The sequence below is a fragment of the Stegostoma tigrinum genome, chromosome 2, assembly GCF_030684315.1.
Source record: "Stegostoma tigrinum isolate sSteTig4 chromosome 2, sSteTig4.hap1, whole genome shotgun sequence".
Classification (NCBI taxonomy): Eukaryota; Metazoa; Chordata; class Chondrichthyes; order Orectolobiformes; family Stegostomatidae; genus Stegostoma; species Stegostoma tigrinum.
The window spans coordinates 113,078,590-113,100,963 of record NC_081355.1 but is presented as its reverse complement, the minus strand read 5'-3'; the positions used below and the strand labels follow the sequence as shown (position 1 = coordinate 113,100,963).

The 22,374-nt window shown below is 42.1% G+C and overlaps 1 protein-coding gene across 1 annotated transcript in view; it reads right to left on the bottom strand.

Annotated features, from left to right (window-relative positions):
* Positions 1-22,374, bottom strand: part of rundc3b (RUN domain containing 3b) — a 99,191-nt gene that overhangs the window by 63,499 nt on the left and 13,318 nt on the right. The window contains exon 2 of the mRNA XM_048559732.2: positions 7,736-7,851. Coding sequence (XP_048415689.1) covers positions 7,736-7,851 — 116 coding nt within the window. The remainder of the gene's footprint in view (positions 1-7,735; positions 7,852-22,374) is intronic.

The window sequence follows — 22,374 nt, the reverse complement described above, 5'->3', positions numbered from 1 at the left end:
AAACAGCAGCTTTGGGCAAATTCAATCCATTTTCACCTAGTCAAGGGTTCAATGTCACTGTAAAATATTACCCCAATTCAACTTTGTTTGGCAATTACACTGGTCATAATATCACTGCTGTAAAAATTGAAAAATAAATCACACCGTGCAGCAAAGACATTTCCTGTGGTTTCAATTAAGGCACATTGCAAGTGCACACCTGTGGCTTTGAATAAATAAAATATTCATTCTCAGGACGTGGATGATGTTTGCAAAACATTGTTTGCAGCTTATCCCTGATTATTAGATTTAATACGATGTAAATATTGCACAGGAAAGCTTTGCAGATGACTACCATTACATTGATTTGGATAAAGCATTTACTTTTATTGGTCAGTACACCGAGTGCAGGAGTTGGAAGGTTATGTCACAGCCATACGTGACATTGGCACATAGTATTCCAAAAGTGGCCTAACCAATCTGGTCCCCCTGCTACGGGAAGGATGTTGTGAAGCTTGAAAAGGCTCAGAAATGATTTACAAAAGGACGTTGCCAGAGTTGGAAGGTTTGAGCTGTGGGGAGAGTCTAAATAGCCAGGGCTATTTCTACTGGAGCATCAAGGGCCAAGGGGTGACCTTGCAGAAGTTTATATAATCATGAGAGGCATGAATAGGGTGAGTGGTCAAGGTGTTTTCTCCCCCCAGAGGAGTCCAAAACTACAGCGACGGTTTAAGGTGAGAGAGGAAAGATTTAAAAGGGACCTGAAGGGGGAACATTTCCATGCTGAGGATGGGGTATGAATGGAACGAGCTGTCAGAGGAAGTGGTGGAGCTGGTACAATTACAACATTTAAAAGCATCCGGATGGGTATATGAATAGGAAAGTTTTAACAGGGACATGGGCCAAAAATCTGACAAATGGGAATATATTTATCTAGAATATCTGGTTAGCATGGATGAGTCGGACCAAAAGGGTCTGTTTCCACGTAGTACAGCTCTATGACTAATTTGCTGGTGAACAAAGCAAATCCCTGTTGTTGAAAATGCAAAACAAAAAAAAAGGTGAATTTTTGAATTCACAAAATCTTTATTTCAATTTAATTTTTAAGAGTCTATATATAGTGTGCCGAGCTCAGGGCTGTCACAGAAGAATAGCTTAGCTGGATGTTCAAATCTCACTACCACAGCTGGTAGAGTTTAAATTCAATTCAATCAATTCTTAAAAATCTGGAATTGAACAGCCAGACTCAGTAGCGATTATATAGAATACTGTGATGTGGAAGGCGGCCATTTGGCCTATTGAGTCCACACCGAAGAACACCCCACCCAGTCCCTGCAACCTTGCATTCCCATGGCTAACACACCTAGCCTATACACCCCTAGACACTCTGGATAATCTAGCATGGCCAATCCACCTGGCCTGCACCTCTTTCAGCTGTGAAAAGGAAACTGGAGCACTCGGAGGAAACACGTACAGACACAGGGAGAATGTGCAAACTCCACAAAGATAGATAGTCACCCGAGAGTAGAATTGAACCTGGTGCTGAGAGGCAGCAATGCCGACCACTGAGCCACCATCCTGCAGGTTACAACGAAACCAGCATTTGTCATGAAAATCACCTGAATTGCCATCTTGATTTCTTTAAGGGAAGAACATCTTTTGTCCTTTACCTGCTCAGGATTACATGTGACTCCAGTCCCATAGTTGATCTTAAACTACCTTTACAATGGCCAAACAAGCCACTCAATTGTACCAAACCACGACAGAAATATCAACAAAGAACAAAGCCAAGGCAGACCATTTGACATTGACATGGAAAAGTTTTCCTTAGCAACATTTGGCAGCTTATGCCAACATTGGGACTGCTGCCCTATAGACAAGCAGTAAGCCAGCACAATCATACTCAAAAATCAAATCCTCATGTTTCAGACACTAAGAATCATTCCCAAGTATGCCCTATCCTATCATCAGAGCAAGCCTAGCATATACAGGGAAGCATGAGGTACACAGATGGGCAGGAATTGATCTGTCCCTCAGATGGTCTCCAAACCACATGAGGTATGACAGAAATCAGGTTAAATATGGGCAAGGAAGCCTCTGAATGAATCAATACTCCTTCATCTTGAATATCAATTGGAAGCAGTACAGAGGGTGAAAAGGGCACAGAATGTACTCGGCATGGGGCGCTTTTCAATGTCCAAGAGTAGTGGCATATTAGCATCATTACTGAATGAGCTGAAAAGGTCGTATCTAGCCACCAAGCTGGACCTCCAACAGCAGGTGATAGAACCAGAAAGGTAAAACTTACTGAATCTGGGCTTCACCGAAAACTGATCACCTTGATCAAAAATCGCCCTCTTTTACGGAATTCTAAAAATGCTTTCAGTGCCTTTTAGGACTGCTGTAAGGAGAAGCCTGGAAACTATAGACCTGTGAGCCTGACATCAGTGATGGGTAAATTAGGGGATTCTGAAAAACAGGATTTACAGCATTTGGAGAGACAAGGGCTGATTAGGGATTGTCAGCATGGTTTTTGTACAGCGAAATCTTGTCTCACAAACCCGATTGAGATTTTCATAGAATCCCTAGTGTGGAAACAGGCCCTTGGGCCCAACAAGTCCACACTGACCCTCCGAGCATCCCACCAGGCCCATCCCCCATAACCCACCAAAGCTACACATCCCTCAATACTACAGGCAATTTTGCATGGCCAATCCACCTGACCTGCACATCTTTGGACTGTGGGAGGAAGACAGACACAGGGAGAACGTGCAAATTTTGGATGAAATATCCAAAAAGATTGAGAAGGGAAGAGAGGCAGATGTTGTTTATTTGGATTTTTGTAAAGCCTTCAACAAGGTTCTGCTAATAAACTAATTGGTAAAGTTAGATCACAAGGGATTCAGGGACAGCTTACCAATTGGATACACAATTGGCTTAATGGTAGGAGACAGAGGGTGATGGGGGAGGGTTGTTTTTCAGACTGGTGGCTCATGACCAGCAGTGTTCCACAGGGATCGGTGGTTCCACTTGTTTGTTATTTAAATAAATGATTTGGACGAGAACATGGAGGAAATGATTAGTAAGTTTCTGGAAGACACCAAAATTGGTGGTATGGCAGACAGACAGTGAAGGTTTTCTAAGATTACAAAAAGAGGTCTTCATCTATTGGGTCAACAGCTGGAGGAGTGGCAGATGGAGTTTAATTTGGATAACTGAGGCATCGCATTTTGGTAAAACAAATAAGGGTGAGACTTATACAATATTACAGCCCTGGATAGTATTATAGAACAAAGACACTCAGGGGTTCAGGTAACTAATTCTTTGAAATTTGCATCACAGGTAGACAGGGTGGTTAAGGCGGCATTTAACATGCTCATCTTCATTGCTCAGACCACTGAGTATAGAAGTTGGGATGTTATGCTGAGGTTGTACAAGACATTGGTGAGGCCTCTTCTGCAGTACTAAGTGCAATTATGGCCACTCTGCTTTGGGAATGATATTATTAACTTGGAGGGGGTTCAGAAAAGATTTGCCAGAATGTGGAGTTATAGAAGTGGGCTGGGGCCTTTTTTTCTCCCCCAGGTGGTTGAGGGGTGACCTCACATTTACAAATTATGAAGGACATAGATAAAGGTGAATAGCAAAGGTATTTTCCTCAAGGTGGGAGTGTTCATAATTAAGTGGCATTTTTTAAAATCTTTCTCCTCACCTTAAAAAATAAGGACACAAGGGGCAACCTTTTCAAAAATAAGAAGAGTGGTTAATGTGTGGAATGAAATTCCAGAGGAAGTGGTGGATGCAGGTACAGTTACAACATTTAAAAGACATTTGGATAAATACACGAATAGGAAAGGTTTGGAGGGATATGGGCCAAATGCAGACAGGTGGCACTAGTTTAGTTTAGGGACATGGTCAATGTGGAATAGTTAGAATGAAGGTTCGGTTTCCATGCTGTGTGACTGAGTCTCCTGCATTTACTAGCAATTTTATGCATCTAATATATTCCTATTTCATAAGGCATGGTTGAGCCACTTTTCCTTTTATTTTTGTGCTGTACAGGAATGGATATTTGTTGTAACCCATTTAGTAATCCATCCTTGCTAATTTAGGTCTCATGCGCTCCGTTTCCTTGGTTTAGATTCAGGACCATATTGTTGGATTCAACTCCTTCAGTTTCAATCCTAAATGATAGAATTCATCATATTATAGTCACGCTTCCCTTTGTAACTTGCGTCTTTTTCAATGTACCGTACCCAGTCCAGAGTGGCCTGTTCTCTGGTTGGTTCTTCAGTACATGGGTCAAAAATAATACACACTCTGGAAATTCAAATTCTCCCAGGGTTTTCTTATTGAGACGAGATTGAGCAAGTTGAGTTTGTACGAATGAGCGACAACCTTATTACAACATAATGTTCTTAGGCAGCTTGATGTGGAAACAACAATTTTAGAGCAAGGGGTCACCCCAGTTAGAACAGAAGGAAGGAGGAATTTCTTGTCTCAGTGGGGAGTCAATCTGTGGGAATTTCTTACTGCAGAGGTCTCTACAGCCACGGTCATGAGAGTATATTCATGACTGTTACAAATTTTAAATCAGTATGGAGTCAAGGAGTATGGGGAACAAGCAGAATAGCGGGATTTGAGGGTTATGAGATTTGTCATGATCTCATTATATTGGTGAAGCAGTTTTGTTGGGTCAATGGCATGTTCCTAATCCTACACCTTTTTACTTGTGAAAATGTTTTCATCCTACAGGTGAACTATGCAATTAACCTTGTCTCCCACTACAGGAGTTTTGCTCTCCAAAGAAAGAGATACTGCACAAACAAGCTTTACTAACAAGGTAACAAACACAACATACTTATTGACATAAAAAAAAACTGCCAGAAATGAAGTCAAGTTCAAGTTACTACTGAGATAGCAAGGTGTAGAGCTGGATGAACAGAGCAGGCCAAGCAGCAGAGGAGCAGGAAAGCTGACGTTTCGGCTTTTCTGAAGGACGGGCTAGGCCTGCTGTGTTCATCCAGCTCCACACCTTGCTAACTGATTCTCCAGCATCTGCAGTTCCTACTGTCTCTTCAAGTTACCTTGAGAATATCCAAGTCCAGATTCAGGTAACTGCTTTCATTTTGTCATAATGAGCAGAAAAATACAAGCAAGTTATATTTAGTAACTGTTTTGACATTCTTTTCCCCATTTTCAGTGTTTTAGTTTCTTCCAGAACTTGGGATTGTGATAGCACAACCATAATTCAGGTCTATCTGTTCAGCTCCTCTCTGCTTCCTGCCAAAATGAGTAACCTCACCAGGTATGAGCAGTCACACTCCAGATTTCATTTGAAATATTGAAGTTGGCGAGCAAGGGCACAACATTTAAATCAAAATCACTAAAATGCACCTATTATTTCAACATCCTACACTTTAACATGCAGCTTAACTCTCAAAATAATAAAATGTGAGGCTGGATGAACACAGCAGGCCAAGCAGCATCTTAGGAGCACAAAAGCTGACGTTTCGGGCCTAGACCCTTCATCAGAGAGGGGGATGGGGAGAGGGAACTGGAATAAATAGGGAGAGAGGGGGAGGCAGACCGAAGATGGAGAGAAAAGAAGATAGGTGGAGAGAATATAGGTGGGGAGGTAGGGAGGGGATAGGTCAGTCCAGGGAAGACGGACAGGTCAAGGAGGTGGGATGAGGTTAGTAGGTAGCTGGAGGTGCGGCTTGGGTGGGAGGAAGGGATGGGTGAGAGGAAGAACCGGTTAGGGAGGCAGAGACAGGTTGGACTGGTTTTGGGATGCAGTGGGTGGGGGAAGAGCTGGGCTGGTTGTGTGGTGCAGTGGGGGGAGGGGACGAACTGGGCTGGTTTAGGGATGCAGTAGGGGAAGGGGAGATTTAGAAACTGGTGAAGTCCACATTGATACCATTGGGCTGCAGGGTTCCCAGGCGGAATATGAGTTGCTGTTCCTGCAACCTTCGGGTGGCATCATTGTGGCAGTGCAGGAGGCCCATGATGGACATGTCATCTAGAGAATGGGAGGGGGAGTGGAAACCTCCTCCCACCCACCCTCCTGCAAAAATTCCATCCCCTATTCCCAATTCCTCCGCCTCCGCCGCATCTGCTCCCACGATAAGACATTCCACTCCCGCACGTCCCAGATGTCCAAGTTCTTTAAGGACCGCAACTTTCCCCCCACAGTGATCGAGAACACCCTTGACCGCGTCTCCCGTATTTCCCGCAACACATCCCTCACACCCCGCCCCCGCCACAACCGCCCTAAGAGGATCCCCCTCGTTCTCACACACCACCCTACCAACCTCTGGATACAACGCATCATCCTCCGACACTTCCGCCATTTACAATCCGACCCCACCACCCAAGACATTTTTCCATCCGCTCCCCTGTCTGCTTTCCGGAAAGACCACTCTCTCCGTGACTCCCTTGTTCGCTCCACACTGCCCTCCCACCCCACCACACCCGGCACCTTCCCCTGCAACCGCAGGAAATGCTACACTTGTCCCCACACCTCCTCCCTCACCCCTATCCCAGGCCCCAAGATGACATTCCACATTAAGCAGAGGTTCACCTGCACATCTGCCAATGTGGTATACTGCATCCACTGTACCCGGTGCGGCTTCCTCTACATTGGGGAAACCAAGCGGAGGCTTGGGGACTGCTTTGCAGAACACCTCCGCTCAGTTTGCAACAAACAACGGCACCTCCCAGTCGCAAACCATTTCCACTCCCCCTCCCATTCTTTAGATGACATGTCCATCATGGGCCTCCTGCACTGCCACAATGATGCCACCCGAAGGTTGCAGGAACAGCAACTCATATTCCGCCTGGGAACCCTGCAGCCCAATGGTATCAATGTGGACTTCACCAGTTTCAAAATCTCCCCTTCCCCTACTGCATCCCTAAACCAGCCCAGTTCGTCCCCTCCCCCCACTGCACCACACAACCAGCCCAGCTCTTCCCCCCCACCCACTGCATCCCAAAACCAGTCCAACCTGTCTCTGCCTCCCTAACCGGTTCTTCCTCTCACCCATCCCTTCCTCCCACCCCAAGCCGCACCTCCAGCTACCTACTAACCTCATCCCTCCTCTTTGGCCTGTCCGTCTTCCCTGGACTGACCTATCCCCTCCCTACCTCCCCACCTATACTCTCTCCACCTTCGGTCCGCCTCCCCCTCTCTCCCTATTTATTCCAGTTCCCTCTCCCCATCCCCCTCTCTGATGAAGGGTCTAGGCCCGAAACATCAGCTTTTGTGCTCCTGAGATGCTGCTTGGCCTGCTGTGTTCATGCAGCCTCACATTTTATTATCTTGGAATTCTCCAGCATCTGCAGTTCCCATTATCTCTAACTCTCAAAATACACTGTTTTTCTTTCCTGATTGCATAAGCTGAGGATGGTATGTGTCATTAGTCAGTGTAAATGTTTGACATGTTACCTCTCTCCCAGAACTTGACTTTTTATATTTCAGCAGTGAAATTTACAAAAGTAATGGATTTTGTTCAAGTTCAAGATCACTCAAATCTACAAACATTATGAAATGTCAACAAGACTGCTAGTTAAATGTTTTTCATACTCCATTTCTATTCAGCCTGAACTTTCACCCTTTGCAACAGCTTGAAGATTTTATTGATGTATTAATGCCCACACTAAAAGCCCTGATCCCACTACACATTAAACCAGGGCAACCCAAGTGGGCAATTCATACTTTTCCCCCCACATTGATGCATGAAGCAGACAAGGTTACCTTTGAGACGGTGACTCAGCACGTGCTCTAGAATAGCCGCGAAGTTTGTGAATTCTGAACATGAGTCATCAATAGTCTCAAAACAGGAGCGATCGATTAGAGTCTTGACAGAAAACCTGCAAATCAAAACAAATCTAGCTAAAATATACATCAAGTCACAAGTTTCAAAAACTCCAAAGCAGCAGAGTTACACCGATACTTAAGGGATTGAAATTTTCATTAGGAATAACAAATTGAGTAGAACTGCAAGTAACAACTATCAGACATGCAGATCAATTCAAATGCAGGACTGGAGTTCGAGATTAATATCATCTCCTCTTACCTTGGTTCTGGATGGAGGTACAGAAATTTCAATTTAAAGGTAAGTTAATGTTTAATGTTTAGAGTCACAATTTCTGTCATCAAGTCAGGCAGGAAAGAAGAAATTTGGAAAATGAGAACGAGGAAAACAAAAAAGTTCATATTTTCTTTTCCTTTAGGAAAGATTATGCCCAATCACAGCAAATAGGAGATAATCAAACTTATGGCCAAATAAATCTTTCCCATTATTTGATTTGCTGGTCTGAATTTTGATCCCAGGATTCCATCAATGGCAATCAGTTACAAGATTTTGGATTAAGAAGAAAAATATCTAGGGGGAGTTTGAATCATTTCTGTGACGTTAATCAAACACAACAAGCACTAAAAACGAGGATCTCCCACAACCTGCACATTACACAAATATCATATGGGGCAAAAGTAAGTGTTTCCTCGGAAAGGGTCATTATCATGGCTATTGCTTTAGAGACAGAATGTCCTATTCCATGGAATTCCTCCCCACCCCCACCCCCGACAACTTGTATACTAGGGATCACATTCCAGAATTCTAGTTGCACTGAAACCACAAAGCTGCCCAATGCTCAATAATTTGTCACGTCAATATTTATGAAATTTTAGGCAAACATATCCAGCTCAAGAATCAAAAGAAAAAATCAAAACAAAGGTGGTACTGGCAAATTCCAAAACTGCTCTAGGATTTACAGCAATACCTTGCAGTACCCAATAAGGTGGAAAGGAAATTACAGAGATACAGGTGGTTATCAAGATAGGAGGAGTATATGATGAAACAAAAATTTGACAGTTTGGGAATAATGTAACTGCTGCATTGGCAGAAACAGACAAGACAAATGTGACAAATTGAAGACACAACTAAAAGTAAGGTACAAAACACTGCAGATGCTGAAAAATAATTTAAAAACTGATCAACATGCGAAAAAGTCAGGTTAGGGAACATCTGCAGAGATGGAAACTGTTAACATTTAACCTTTTGTCAGAAATGGAAAACGTTTGGAGATGTGATAAAACTTGAGCAATTCCGGAGGCATTTCCTAAAGGAATGCCACTTAGAGTTCGAGGTTCAGCGAAGCACTGTAGGACCCAGAAAGTCAAACAGATCAGCATTGGAGTAGGGCAGAGGATTACAATAATGCATGATGCCCAATTTGGGGCATATTTGCAAAATGATTGGAGCAAAATCTTCATTAAGTCTCCTCTAAAAGTAGCTGTCTTTGTACTAAAATAATGCCTCATTCGCTAGTTAAAATTTAGCCTTCATAAGACAATTAGAAGTAATTACTGGTAAGACAGAAAAGTCAAACATTAATTTCAAACTGCCATGCTGTCAAGTGACCTTGCTCTTAAAATCACAAAAGGATTGTCTGTTTCACATTGGGGAAATGAGGAAAATTTCATAAGACAATAAGAGGAGAAGTAGACTGTTGGACCTCTCAAAACTGCTCCACTATTCAACAGGATAACAATTGATCCGATGTCCCTCATGTCCACTGCCCTGCCTTTTTTACTTCATCATACTCTATCTCCTACTGATCAAAACCCTATCTATTTCAGCCATAAGCATACACTAGGATTCTGCTCCTGTGGCAAGGAGTTCCAAATACTCAACACTCAAATTCCTGCTGATCTCAGTCCAAACTTGGCACCCCTTTCACAGGATGTCACCACTGCTGGCTAGATCAGAATTTATTTCCCATCCCCAGGTGCCCTTGAGTTTGATAGTTTGCCAGGCCATTTCAGGGGGCAGTTGAGTCAACCATACTGCCAGCTGTAGGCCAAGCCAGTTAAGGACAACAGGTTTCTTTCCCTAAAACTTACTTTAGGACCATAAGATATAGGAGGAGAATTAAGCCACTCAGCCCAGTGAGTCTGCTTAACCATTCCATCGTGGCTAAAATATTTCTCAACCCCATCTCCCACCCATCCCCAAAACTACTGATCTCCTTACTAAACCAAAAACTTGTCTGTCCCTGTCTTAAATACACTCAATGGCTTGCCTCCACAGCCTTCTGTGGCAGTAAGTTCTACAGGTTCACCATCCTCTGGCTGAAGAAATTCCTCCTCATTTCAGTTCTAAAGGGCCATCGCTTCAATTGAGTCTAAGAGCTGAGGGCATGGTTTCTCCTTCCAGGGCAGGGATCTTCTCTGCATCCACTTTATCCAGGAGTCTCACTATTCTAAGTTTCAGTGAGATCCCCTCTCATCCTTATAAACAACAGAGTACAGACCCAGAGTTTTCACTGCTCCTTATTTGACAATCCCTTCATTCCTGGGATCATTTCTGTGAACCTCTTCTGGGCCCCTTCCAACACTAGCACATCCTTCCTTAGATATGGGACACAAAACTACTCAATATTCCAAATGCAGTCTGGCCAGAAACTTATACAGCCTCAGAAATACATCCCCGAATTTAACACTCTTGAAATGAATGCTAACAATGCAGTTGCAGTTGTCAGCTGAGCCAACACGTTAGCATTCAGAGAATTTTGAACCAGGACACTCAGTCTCTTTGTGCTGCAGATTTCTGTAGCCATGCCCCATTTAGAAACTGGTCTATGCCTCTATTCTCCATACCAATGTGCATGACCTTGCAATTTCCCACATTGTATTCCATCTGCCATTTCATTGCCCATCTCACTTTAGTGAACCTGTTTTTTTATTTAAAAAAAAATCAACAATTGCTACCATTGTGGTCACCACTTCTGGAACTGGACTTTGTTTTACTCACTAAAGTGCCTGAAATAAGAAACGCTCAGGAGTATAGTTACAAAATACAAAAGATTTGTCATTAACATTTATGACTTCCATGGGCACAAACTGATTTAGCACTTTGCACTCAATGCTACCCAGTCATGCACTATGGGCACCACATCAAGTCACTGATCACTCACTTGGCACACCCGTTTAACCAATGCAACAGCACTAGTCCAATCCAAATGAATCTGACACATCATTTAAACTAATTGTATAAACACTGCCAGCTAGCTACTATAGGGACCTGAACCATATGGTCTGCAGCAAGAAATTGTGTCGAATTGTACACAAGGTCCTGCAAAGCCTTTCTCAAAGTTAAAAATGCAACAAGATACTCCCAACTGAGTTCCAAATGTCAAGGTGATTTTTGCTAGGTAGTGAGGAGTTCAATTAAGGGAGTTTTATGATCCCACCTGATATTATCAGGTAAAACAGATCCCAGACAGGATCCTACCTTAATAGATCACAAAATTAGTTGCTTTGGTTGAACCAAAATGGTCTATTCCTGAAACAGAAGCATGCGATGCTTCAGATTTCCCTTTAACAATAAAATGGAAGTTTACTACAAAAGAAAAGACAAACCGGAAAATCCAAACAATCTATTCACAAGAAATGGGGGTCGATTTTGCCCTGTGGTTTGGACAGCTGGTTTGAGATGACAGTTCCATTCCCACACCAGCTGAGTTTGCCATGGACGAACTCTCTTTCTCAACCTCTCCCCGCACCTGAAGCATGAGAGACACAACTTCAATCACCACCAGCTTGTCACTCTCGAACGGGAGAGCAGCCCAACTGTATGATAAGACTATGGTAACTTTTTCTTTTACACAGCCTAAATTTAAAAGATTTAAACCCAATAAAAAAAGTATAATCCCATTAATCCCACAACACTCTTACACACTGAAAAAGGAAATAAAGTAGATTTTATATTTCATCCAAAACATGTGGGGTGTGGTTCTCAAAGCACCATTCCCAGTGCAGTACCCAAAACACAATTCATATAATACTCACGAGTATTGCTATCTAATACCTCTGTAGGGTTAAATCAATTGAATTCAATGTCTAGACCAGAACTGTGATAGCTTCTTCTTGGAGCCAGCACACTCAGTTTAACAAAGATGAATTTCAGCTAAATAACCATTTCCAGGTTTTTAAACCTAACTGTTCCAATCTGGGAGTAACACTACCTTTTTCATTCTAAGGTAATCTAATTCACTAGATCTGTATCTCCCTTCTCTGAATCACTGTTTGAAACAACCATCCTGTTCTAAGATCTTCTCAGAATTAAAACGTTACTCAATGTTAAAATTGAAATTGAAAGTCTCTCAGTTAAGAGGACTTCCTTTAAGATTTAATAAAACAGGTTCCAAAACTAACAAGCCTTCGAGGCCCATTATTCACCAAACAAACAAAATCCCAAAAACACCACTCTACAGCCAGGCATCAAAAACTGTTTTTAAAAAAAAGAAAACCACCATGGTTGCAGACATATTCAAGTCACACACGAAGAATCCACCAGTTACTAACTCAAAAACCAGACCCAAACACATCAAGAATCATTAAACATCATATACTGAATATTATACTGGGGAGGCAAGGGCCTAGTGGTATTATTGCTGGACTGTTGATCGAGACCCAGGTAATGTTGAGGTTCAAATCCCACCACAGGAGATGATGCAATTTAAATTCAAAACGTACCTGGAATCGAGTGTCTAATACTGACTGTGAATCCATTGTCGATTGTCAGGAAAAAACCCACCTGGTTCACTAACGTCATTTAGGGAAGGAAACTGCCATCCTTACCTGGTCTGGTCTACATGTGACTCCAGACCCATAGTAATATGTTGTTGACTTTGAAGTGCCCTCTGAGCAATTAAGGATGGACAATAAAATGCTGCCTGGCCAGCAATGCCCTCATCGTGTGAATGAGTAAAGAAAAAAAGCAAATAAATCCCATGGTTTCCATCACAGGGGATTATTTTTTATTAGTGACCCTATTAACTGCAAAGCCCACCATTAATATTCAGCTTTTTAATCCCACCATGTACCTCTGGCATATTCGACATTGACAATGGACAAGGAAGGCACCTGGTGACTCTAGCTCATCACTTACTGGAAAAGACAACGTTAGATGCCAGGCACCAACATCTCAACAGCACACTCACTAGCACTGACCACATGCATCAGAAGTCTACAGTCACTGGCACGTCAGATGCCAGTTATTAAGAACCTTCATGCCATGTCTCCAAGCAGTATATATTATATTTCTACACTTCAACACTCCACCTTGGGGTGCACCAGCAACCATCACTGTAATGGTAACTGTGTGGTCAGGGACATACACCCAGCTCATGGGCTATATCAGGCTGCATCAAGCTTTTCACTTGCTGTCTTGACACTCACTCATTTGAACCTGCTTGGATGCTCACAGCATCCCAGTCTTACCTTACTCCTCAGCCAGAAATGCCAGCTCAAAATACTGCCACAATGCCATGCTGTTTAGTGCGGACAATGCCAGGAAGACTGTCAACAGTCGGACACGTGCGACGGTTAGGAGTCCCAGCACAGTAAGTCAAGAGCAGCCTCCTACACCTGTCCAGGAGCTGGGACAGAGTCAGATTCAATCAGCTGCTTGTAGTGGTCAAAGTTAGGAGCCCCTCGCCATAAGGGACAAGTTCTGAGTATCTGGCAGCCTACCATCCATCTTCACTCTTCCTCCCACAGTTCTTAAAAAGGCAACATCGGTAAAGGCCGATTAAGGCTCCAGGAACTAGAAGAATTCAACTTTCAACGAACAGCCTAGAGAGTTAGTTAGCAAATTTGTTTGATCAGAAGGAAGGTCTCCTAAGAAAGCGGCAAAACAGACACGACAGGAGGTGGCAAACAGAGTTACTCGCCCATAACCATAAATACACAATGTCACAGACAAAAAGTGTATGTCTGCTGTTATTGCCCATGATCAGTACGGTTTGACCAAAGGAGGCACATCATTCCTTACTCTTTTTCCAAAATAGTTTCTAGCTGTTTCATTAAGCAGACTAAGACAGTATATGGCTGTCTCACTGTGTGATACTATATTGGGCATCAAAGGACTCAGGACTGTTTTCAGGTCTGAGGAACAGCACCACAGGGAAACAAATAAGTATGTCCCATTGACAAGACATTAAGCATTCAACTTATGGCATGTTCCCCGATGGGTAATAAAGTACTATATTTTCAAATCAGCCAAAGAGAAAAACCTCTTTCACTCAATGATTCAGAGACTTAAGCAGCTGGCAATTTAAATGGGAAAAGCAAATTTCAATACAATTTACACAACATAGACAGGATTGTAGCCAGAGAAAAATATGTTAACTGTTCACCTTATAAAGTAACAGGGATTCAGTACTGATTCTCATGAGCCCTTTTATCATTCCAACATCTTAAATTTGCCAAATGAACAGGAAGTGGGGTAGAAATTCACCCCAAAAGTCAATACTTAAGTCCCAAATGGGAAAGTTAATCTACTCAAAAGGCAAGAAACAACCTTCTTTCAGCTGCATTTTGAGCCATTGTCACCAACCGAAATAAATGGGGGGGGGAAAAAAAGTGGTTTATATACAGGGATTGGAGACGTAATTGGGCATTGCCAAAAAAAAAATTGTGGCTTGACCAGATAAGGTTCAAGATTTTAAAATATCAGTTTTCAAAACTTGGCTTTCAGTATTGAATAATGGTCATGCACCGCAAAAATGGAAAAAACTAGACACAGCATTCATTGTTGCACTGAGGAGGTGGGTGTGAAAAATAGCTGGCTGGTGTTTTTACTCATTTGTCACAAAGACATGCCCAGAACCCAAAACAATGTCAACCACTAACCCAAACAAAGATTGTTCAGTAAAGCTCACTTGTGCTCTCAACTGAACACTTCTACGGCCATACTGCATGCAACCGATTCGTTCATTCAATTTGCCAGCTGTAGGTTGAAGAAAAGATCTTCTTAGCACATATCAACCACCGTCACCCTTCTAGCATTGCCCCATCATCTGCAGAAATTAAAGACTGATCCCCTAGAAACCCAGGAGGAGCATCATAGTTATAACTTCAGATGTATTTATAAAAGGCTTTTTTGATTGGGTAAGGCTGTGAAGGCAACTCATCCCACATAGAATTCTTCAGAAATATTTGCAAGCAAAGTTAGCATTCAAGGTTAGTGGAGACATATAAAATAATCAGAGGATTAGATAGGGTGGATAGGGAGAGCCTTTTTCCTAGGATGGTGACGGCGAGCACAAGGGGGCATAGCTTTAAATTGAGGGGTGAAAGATACAGGACAGATGTCAGAGGCAGTCTCTTTACTCCGAGAGTAGTAAGGGAATGGAACGCTTTGCCTGCAACGGTAGTAGATTCGCCAACTTTAGGTACATTTAAGTCGTCATTGGACAAGCATATGGACATACATGGAATAGTGTAGGTTAGATGGACTTGAGACCGGTATGACAGGTCGGCACAACATCGAGGGCCGAAGGGCCTGTACTGTGCTGTAATGTTCTATGTTCTATAATCCTACAAGCAATTCCTTGTTGGTCTTGTCTCTAGCACTTACTGATTATCTTTCTTGATAAAAGCAAATGCTGAGACCATATTTTATTGGACTTTAAGCTTTTAACCTGTATTCAGAGAGGTTCTGACACTATCAGCTTTCTATCCACCAGAGACAAAGTGTTGGAATGTCTGAGTAGCTAGTGTGTCATTTCGGTCACATATTTGTCAACGTATTTTTCTATGACAGTCTTGTTGAGCTAGTAGATATTGCCTTTTAGAACTAGGTCAATACTGAGGGACGTTTACTACATAACATGCATTCAACTTCCACACTCCCTCAATAACAGAAAGAAATGTTTGTAGTGCTTGGGTTTTGATAAAGAGCTATCCTAGGTTTTTGATAAAGAGCTATGCAAGAGGTTCTGTTTATGGCAGAGACTCCAGACACATTCATCCCTTTCAAAAGTGTTGTCCTTTTTTTAATTTTTAATTACAGTATTAAACATGGAACATTTGGTGACCCTTCAAATTTATGATAGTCCCTTTTTTTTAAAAAAGGGTAACCTTAAACTGCCGGTCAAATGCTATCAAACCCTCCAACAGGAGGCAGAGACCCAAGAAATGCTGCATGCTCAAATAGAGTTCTAATAGCACTAATGATAGAATCCTTACGACGTGGAAGCAGCCCATTTGGTCCATCGAGTCCAAACACTGATCCTCCAAACAGCATTCCACCCAATCCCAATCCCTTACCCTATCTCTGTAACTCTGCATTTCTCATGACTAATCCACCTAGCTGACATATACCTGGACACTTACAATTTATCATGGCCAATCCACCTCGCTTGCTTATCTCTAAACTGCAGGAGAAAACCTGCGCATCCAGAGGAAATCCACACAAACACAGGGAGCACATGCAAACTACACACTGACACAGTCACCAGAGGCTGGAATCGAACCCATGTCCCTGGCACTGTGAGGCAGCAGTGTCAATCATTGAGTCACGATGCCACCTTAATAATGTCATGGCCAGCTCTGCTTTCAACAGCAAGACAAGCTAAAGAGGGCAGGAAATGGCAGAAAGGGGCAGTAAAACAGCCAGAGATAAGGTGGTGTAGAGCTGAATGAACACAGCAGGCCAAGCAGCAGAGGAGCAGGAAGGCTGACGTTCCCCGTCTAGACCCTTCTTCAGAAATGGAGGAAGAGAAGGGGATTCTGAAGTAAATAGAGAGGTGGGGGGGGGTGGGGGGAGGCAGACAGAAGATGGATAAAGGAGAAGATAGGTGGACAGGGGACAGACAGGTCTAGGAGGCGGGGTTGGAGCCAGTAAAAAGGTGAGGTGAGTGTAAGTGGGGAGGTAGGGAGGAGAAAGGTCAGTCTGTGGAGGACGGACAGGTCTGGTGGGGGGGGGGGGGGGTGGTGAATAGGTGAGAGGAAAGACAGGTTGGGGAGGTGGGGTGAGCTGGGCTGGTTTTGGGATGCGGTAGTGGGAGGGGAGATTTTGAAGCTTGTGAAGTCCACATTGATACAACAGCCAGTTGAGTTGTGTAGAGTAATCTGTTTAGCATGATGACAGATTCTAATATCATTCTGGCAACAAATTAGCCCTTGTAGTGAATGTGTCCAGTTTCCAGTGTAGTTTTTAAAAAACTATTCACGCAGACACTGAATGGCTTCAAATTAGTGGGCTAAGTAAGCAATACGCAAAAGCAGAGAGAAAAATCACTCAAATTAGGAATTAATTTAATTTGTCTGAAGGTAAGTGCATATCCGGACATACATCTCAGGATGTTTTGCTCTCAGCAACTCAATCATGATTACACTTGCCTCAAGTTCCTTTGAATTGAACTAATTTGGTTCAAGTTCAAACATGATATTCAGAGTTTTCAATCAGGGAATTCAGTAAGTCTACCTTTACTAAATATTCAACAATCCTGTACTGCATGTGAATTATCTCCACAACCGACTCCTCTTAGCGGGAGAAGCTCAAGAAACAGATGGGAATCAATTCATTTTTTAAATGCATTCACAGGATGGGGGTGTCATTTATCGTCTATCCCAAATTGGTCAGAGGGCAGTACGAAGTCACATGCCATCAAACCCAGACCAGGTAAGGATGGCAGTTTCCTACCATTAACCAAATGGGTTTTTCCAACAATCAGCAATGGATTCACAGCCATCAGTAGACTCTTAATTCCAGATATTTCATGGAGTTCAAATTCCACCATCTGCCATGGCAGGAATCGAACCTGGGTCCCCAGAAGGTTGTCTGGGTCCCTGGATTAACAGTCCAGAGATAATAACACTAGGCCATCACGTCTCCTTATTATACCATGAACATTCTGAAAGAAAGCTAATACATGCCAGCAAGTTATCTGACCGTAGTAAATACTAATGCTACTGAAAACATGTTACATTTGTGAACAGTAACAGCCATTTTTACACAAAACTCACTCCACATGCTTCTGGCCTTAGAGCAGACAATTAGTAAAAAATGCCTTTGTTTGCAAGCCTGACTGCAGTCAGGAACTTGCACTGTTTTCATCAATAATGGATCCAATTAACAAGTCCCAGTTCTCAAAATAAAGTTTCCACATTTTTGTTAAAGACAAACAGTTCTCACCAAAAGGTCACCCCAACAAGCCAAATTTAAACCCAGCTCCAAATCATAACAACAAGGATATCTTAAAACCTCAATTCCCTACATCTTCCACATCCAGCAGGAACCCAAGTCTGAAAATTAAATGTATTTGTTTTTCAAAACAAAATGCAATTTTTTTTTCAATTCACACTCCTTGCCAACCTTTGCAAATCGGGAATCCATAATTACAGAAACACCTAGCACATTCTCAAATGACTCCAAACCCCCCACACGTGGTATCATAGGTGGAATGTTCTTCTGAAATAAGGGAGAAAGACGAAAAAAAAAAGTAGTAAACTTAAATACACGCAACTGTGCGTCTTGACATCCAACCTTGAGCAAGGCGATTTTAATTCTTCCATCGTACAGGTGATGTGTGTAGGAACATTATAATTTTAATGTCAGATAATTAAGCCAGATAATTAGACCATAAGATACAGGAGCAGAATCAGGCCATTTGTCACATCATCTCTGCTCTGCCATTCAATCATGGCTGATGTGTTTCTCAACCCCGTTCTCTTGTCTTATTCCTGCAACCCTTTATCCTGTACTAATCAGGAACATGTGTTTCAAATGCACTCAATGACTCAGCTTCACAGTCTTCTGCAGCAGTGAGTTCTATAGATTCACCATCTTCTGTCTGAAGAAATTCCTCCTCATCTCCATTCTCAAGGGTTGCCACTTCACTGAGGCTCTACCTTGAAGTCCTAGTCTCTCCTACTAGTGGGAACATCTCCTCCACATCCACTCTACCCAGTCATCGCAGTATGCTGTAAGTTTCATCATATTCCATATCCCCAGGATAATTCATGTAAACCTCCTCTGGATCACTTCCAATGCCAGCACATCATTCCTTCGATACAGACCTAAAACTGCGCATGATATTCCAGATGCAGTCAGAGCAGAGTCTTTGACTGCTCTTGTATTCTAACCCACTTGGAATGAATGCTAATGTTGTATTTTCAGTCTCAACCTCCAACTGAACCTGCATGGTGAATGTTAACAGAATTCTGAACTGGCTTTCGAAGTCTTTGGATTCTAGTCCCAACAAGTTATGTGCAGCCTGTCCCATCAGAACAGCTCCCTGTTCTTCAGTACCGCCGCCAGTGACAAATGTATTTAAATACATTTCTCCCTCGTCAATCTTTGAGCCATGCATTTGCTTGTTTAATCTGGTCAACCCGGTGTCAATTTGCTCGGTCTCTGAGCCAGAATCACATTTTTGATCCTGTTTTGTAATTTAGCCCCTTATTGCTCATATTCCCTTAGCAGAACCTCTTTCCTGTTTCTACCTATGTCATTGGTATCTACATGGACTGATATCCTGAAGCCAGACACCAGGCAAGCAATACAATCTTCAGGACTCTCAATCCTGGCAAGAGAATAGTGTCTGTCCTTGACTGTACAATCCCTGGTTACACCTGCATTTCTTTTCAACCACCTTCTTAAATGGCTCCCCGAACCACTGTGCCATGGTCAGTTTGCTGACCCTCCCTATAGTCATCCTTATCAGCACAGGGAGCAAGAATCTCAAATGTGTTAGGGACAAGCTCAAGGGCCAAGGATCCTTCATCGTTACCTCCTCTCTCTACCTGCCTCACTCATTGTCACATCCTCCTGTCCCATACTACCTGCCCCTGCATCTCTATTTTCTTCACTTGGTTCTTAACTTTATTTTGTAAAACTTCCTCCCGGCCTTTTATAGTTTCCGATCTGTAAATATTTCCCTTGTTATAGTTACCTTCAATCTGAAAAGAACCTAAGTAGTCAAAATTAGTAGTAGATTAGATTTGCACATGAACTTGGTCGAAGATTCTTTTGCATTGGATTTTTCACAAGACGTTTACTCATGATATCTTATGAAATTCATTTGGCTTGTCAAGCTTCACGAGCCACATGGATCACTTTTTAAATTGTGGGCTTTGCTGCTGTTTCCTAATCTTGATGGCAGTGGAAGTGGTGCAGCTGGTTCTTCAGTTTGGAGAAAATGTTAAAATCTGTCATGTACCCAGTCAGACTATTCTTTGAGTGTCGTGGCTACTTATGAACTTCTATCAATGAATGTGGTCACAATTGGCCATTTGACATTGGAAACATGGGTTTCTTGGATTCTGCAGATTTTATGCATTTTCACAACTTTTGCAAAAGACTACTTCACCCAAGAAACGGTCAATAGTGAGGTGGAAGGTCCTTGTTTCAGAACCTGGCAAGGGAGGTGTTTGGCTCAGAAGACCATCTTTACTGTGGCTCAAATTATTACTCTAGCACCTGGGAGATCAGTACTAAAAAGGTGAATCAGAGTGGAAGCTTGAGTTGGCCGGGGGTGGGGGTTAAAAAATGCCATAAACTAAGCATTTAATCATCAAGATCTCTTGGTCTTCTGATCAACTTCTCCAGTCACTGTCAGTGGCCATCATTTAGATGACAAAGGAACATGTGATACAGTTATGCTCGCGCACATTCAAATAGATTTTAGTGACTAATCTATGCCCATAGATCTTTTAAAAGACAGTCAATTCTTGTATTATTCCGTTGACCACGTACAAACCTCACACTTGATTTAGGCTTAAAAAAGAAAAAACGTTTCTCTTCTGTTGTGGTTTTTTTGTAAGTATATGTTCCACATAGGTCATACTAAATGGCTTGATGGTTCCTTGCGAAGGCCAGAAAGGCCTACATACTTAAAATTAACACTTACATAATCAATTTTTACAAATTAAAGGGTACACAATGATACCAATCTAGCACAACTTTACAGACTGCCTCCATTCAGAACATTATGCACTGATCATTTCATTTCCCAAAACATAATCTCAAATTCTGATATATACTAAATAAGTTTGTCATGGTCATTAAACTTTTTTTGTGGGAATTATACATATCAATGTGCATCATCCAGACATCTGTGCAAACAGGCAGTTTCAAAAAAATTCCAAATTACTTAAAAATTATCCCTGAGAATGATATCAATGTGTTCACGCCATATTGTTAGTTATAATTTATTAATTACAAACAGAACAAGTGGTTTACAGCAGTTGAACAAGTTATTTCCATTCTAATTACATGGAATTTTTTTTTAAAATCAAGGCTCTGGGAATCACCTTCTGTGATTCATTTTGTTTATCCTATGAAAACAACAAACTTTGCTTACGGTAATCTAGGAATAATTGTAATTACTTGCATTCCAGATCACATCGAGTGATGTGACTATTAGTACTGTAGCTTTTTCCATAAACCTCAGCACCCAGTACAGATCCAAGAGAATTAAAATAGAAAAGGGAACAGGTGCAACAACCTACAGGTCAGCTAGGCTGTTTTTGAGAGTGTTCAAACAAAGATTTATACACATCTACCATTTGTATCAACTGGCCCCAGCCCTAATCAACTTACATTAGTGCAAGTATAATTTGCACTCAAAAAGGAAAATTGAGAGAAAACATTATGTTTAATTGTTGTTACTTGAGAATGGGGCTCAAACTGCTGAGTATGATGCAAAGAAATTTATGGGAGATCAGAGTCTGATAACCAAAAGAACGGCTGGAGAACTGAGACAGATGAAAACAAAGGCAGACACAAAAAGGACCTGGAGAGATTTCTAAATGTGCACAGGGATCAAAAGCATCACAAAACAAGCTCCTTGCACTGCGCAACAGGTGTCATCCAGACAGTGCAAACAACCTGGTCTCCAGACAACAGAATTCAATTTTAGGTAACCTGCCTGGTTGGAAGCAGTCTTCAGGCAAGTTCTCAGGGGAAATGATAGCAAAAAGGAGCAGAGGTGTTGCTGCTAGCAGGAGTACATTTCTTTTAATGTAAGCAGCTTTTCAGCTATCACCACTGCTACCTCCAGCTGGAAAGCACAGGCCTGACCCTCACTCCACACGTAGCAAATCAAAGTTGATAGAGAGAATCGAGAGTAGACATTAGACACTTCATTAGCATTTTCAGTGGGTCTAATGTTGAAGCTAGGTAACCACTTCAAGCACAGTTTGGCCAATTTCAAGTCAAATGTTTTTGTAACAATTTACAGCCAAACCACAAAACTGCATTTTGTTGCACTTGTTTTGCATGCATAAAACTTGCACACAGTCTAATTTCTATTTGTTGGCTTAGAAACCACTTCAAATAAAACATTGCGTGGAAAACGTGATCATGTACATAAAAACAGAAGAGGGAATAGGCCATTCAGCCTTTTGAGCCTGCACTGCTATCAAATATGTTCATGGCCGATTTTGTATCTTAACGCTATATTCTGCTTTCGCTATTATCTAAAAGTTTATCAAATCTCTTCCTTGAATATATTCAAAGATCCAGCAGCCTTCAAAGCCTTCTCTTGCATTTAAATTCCATAGACTGCTTGCTATACCTGCCACTCTACTTTCACTAG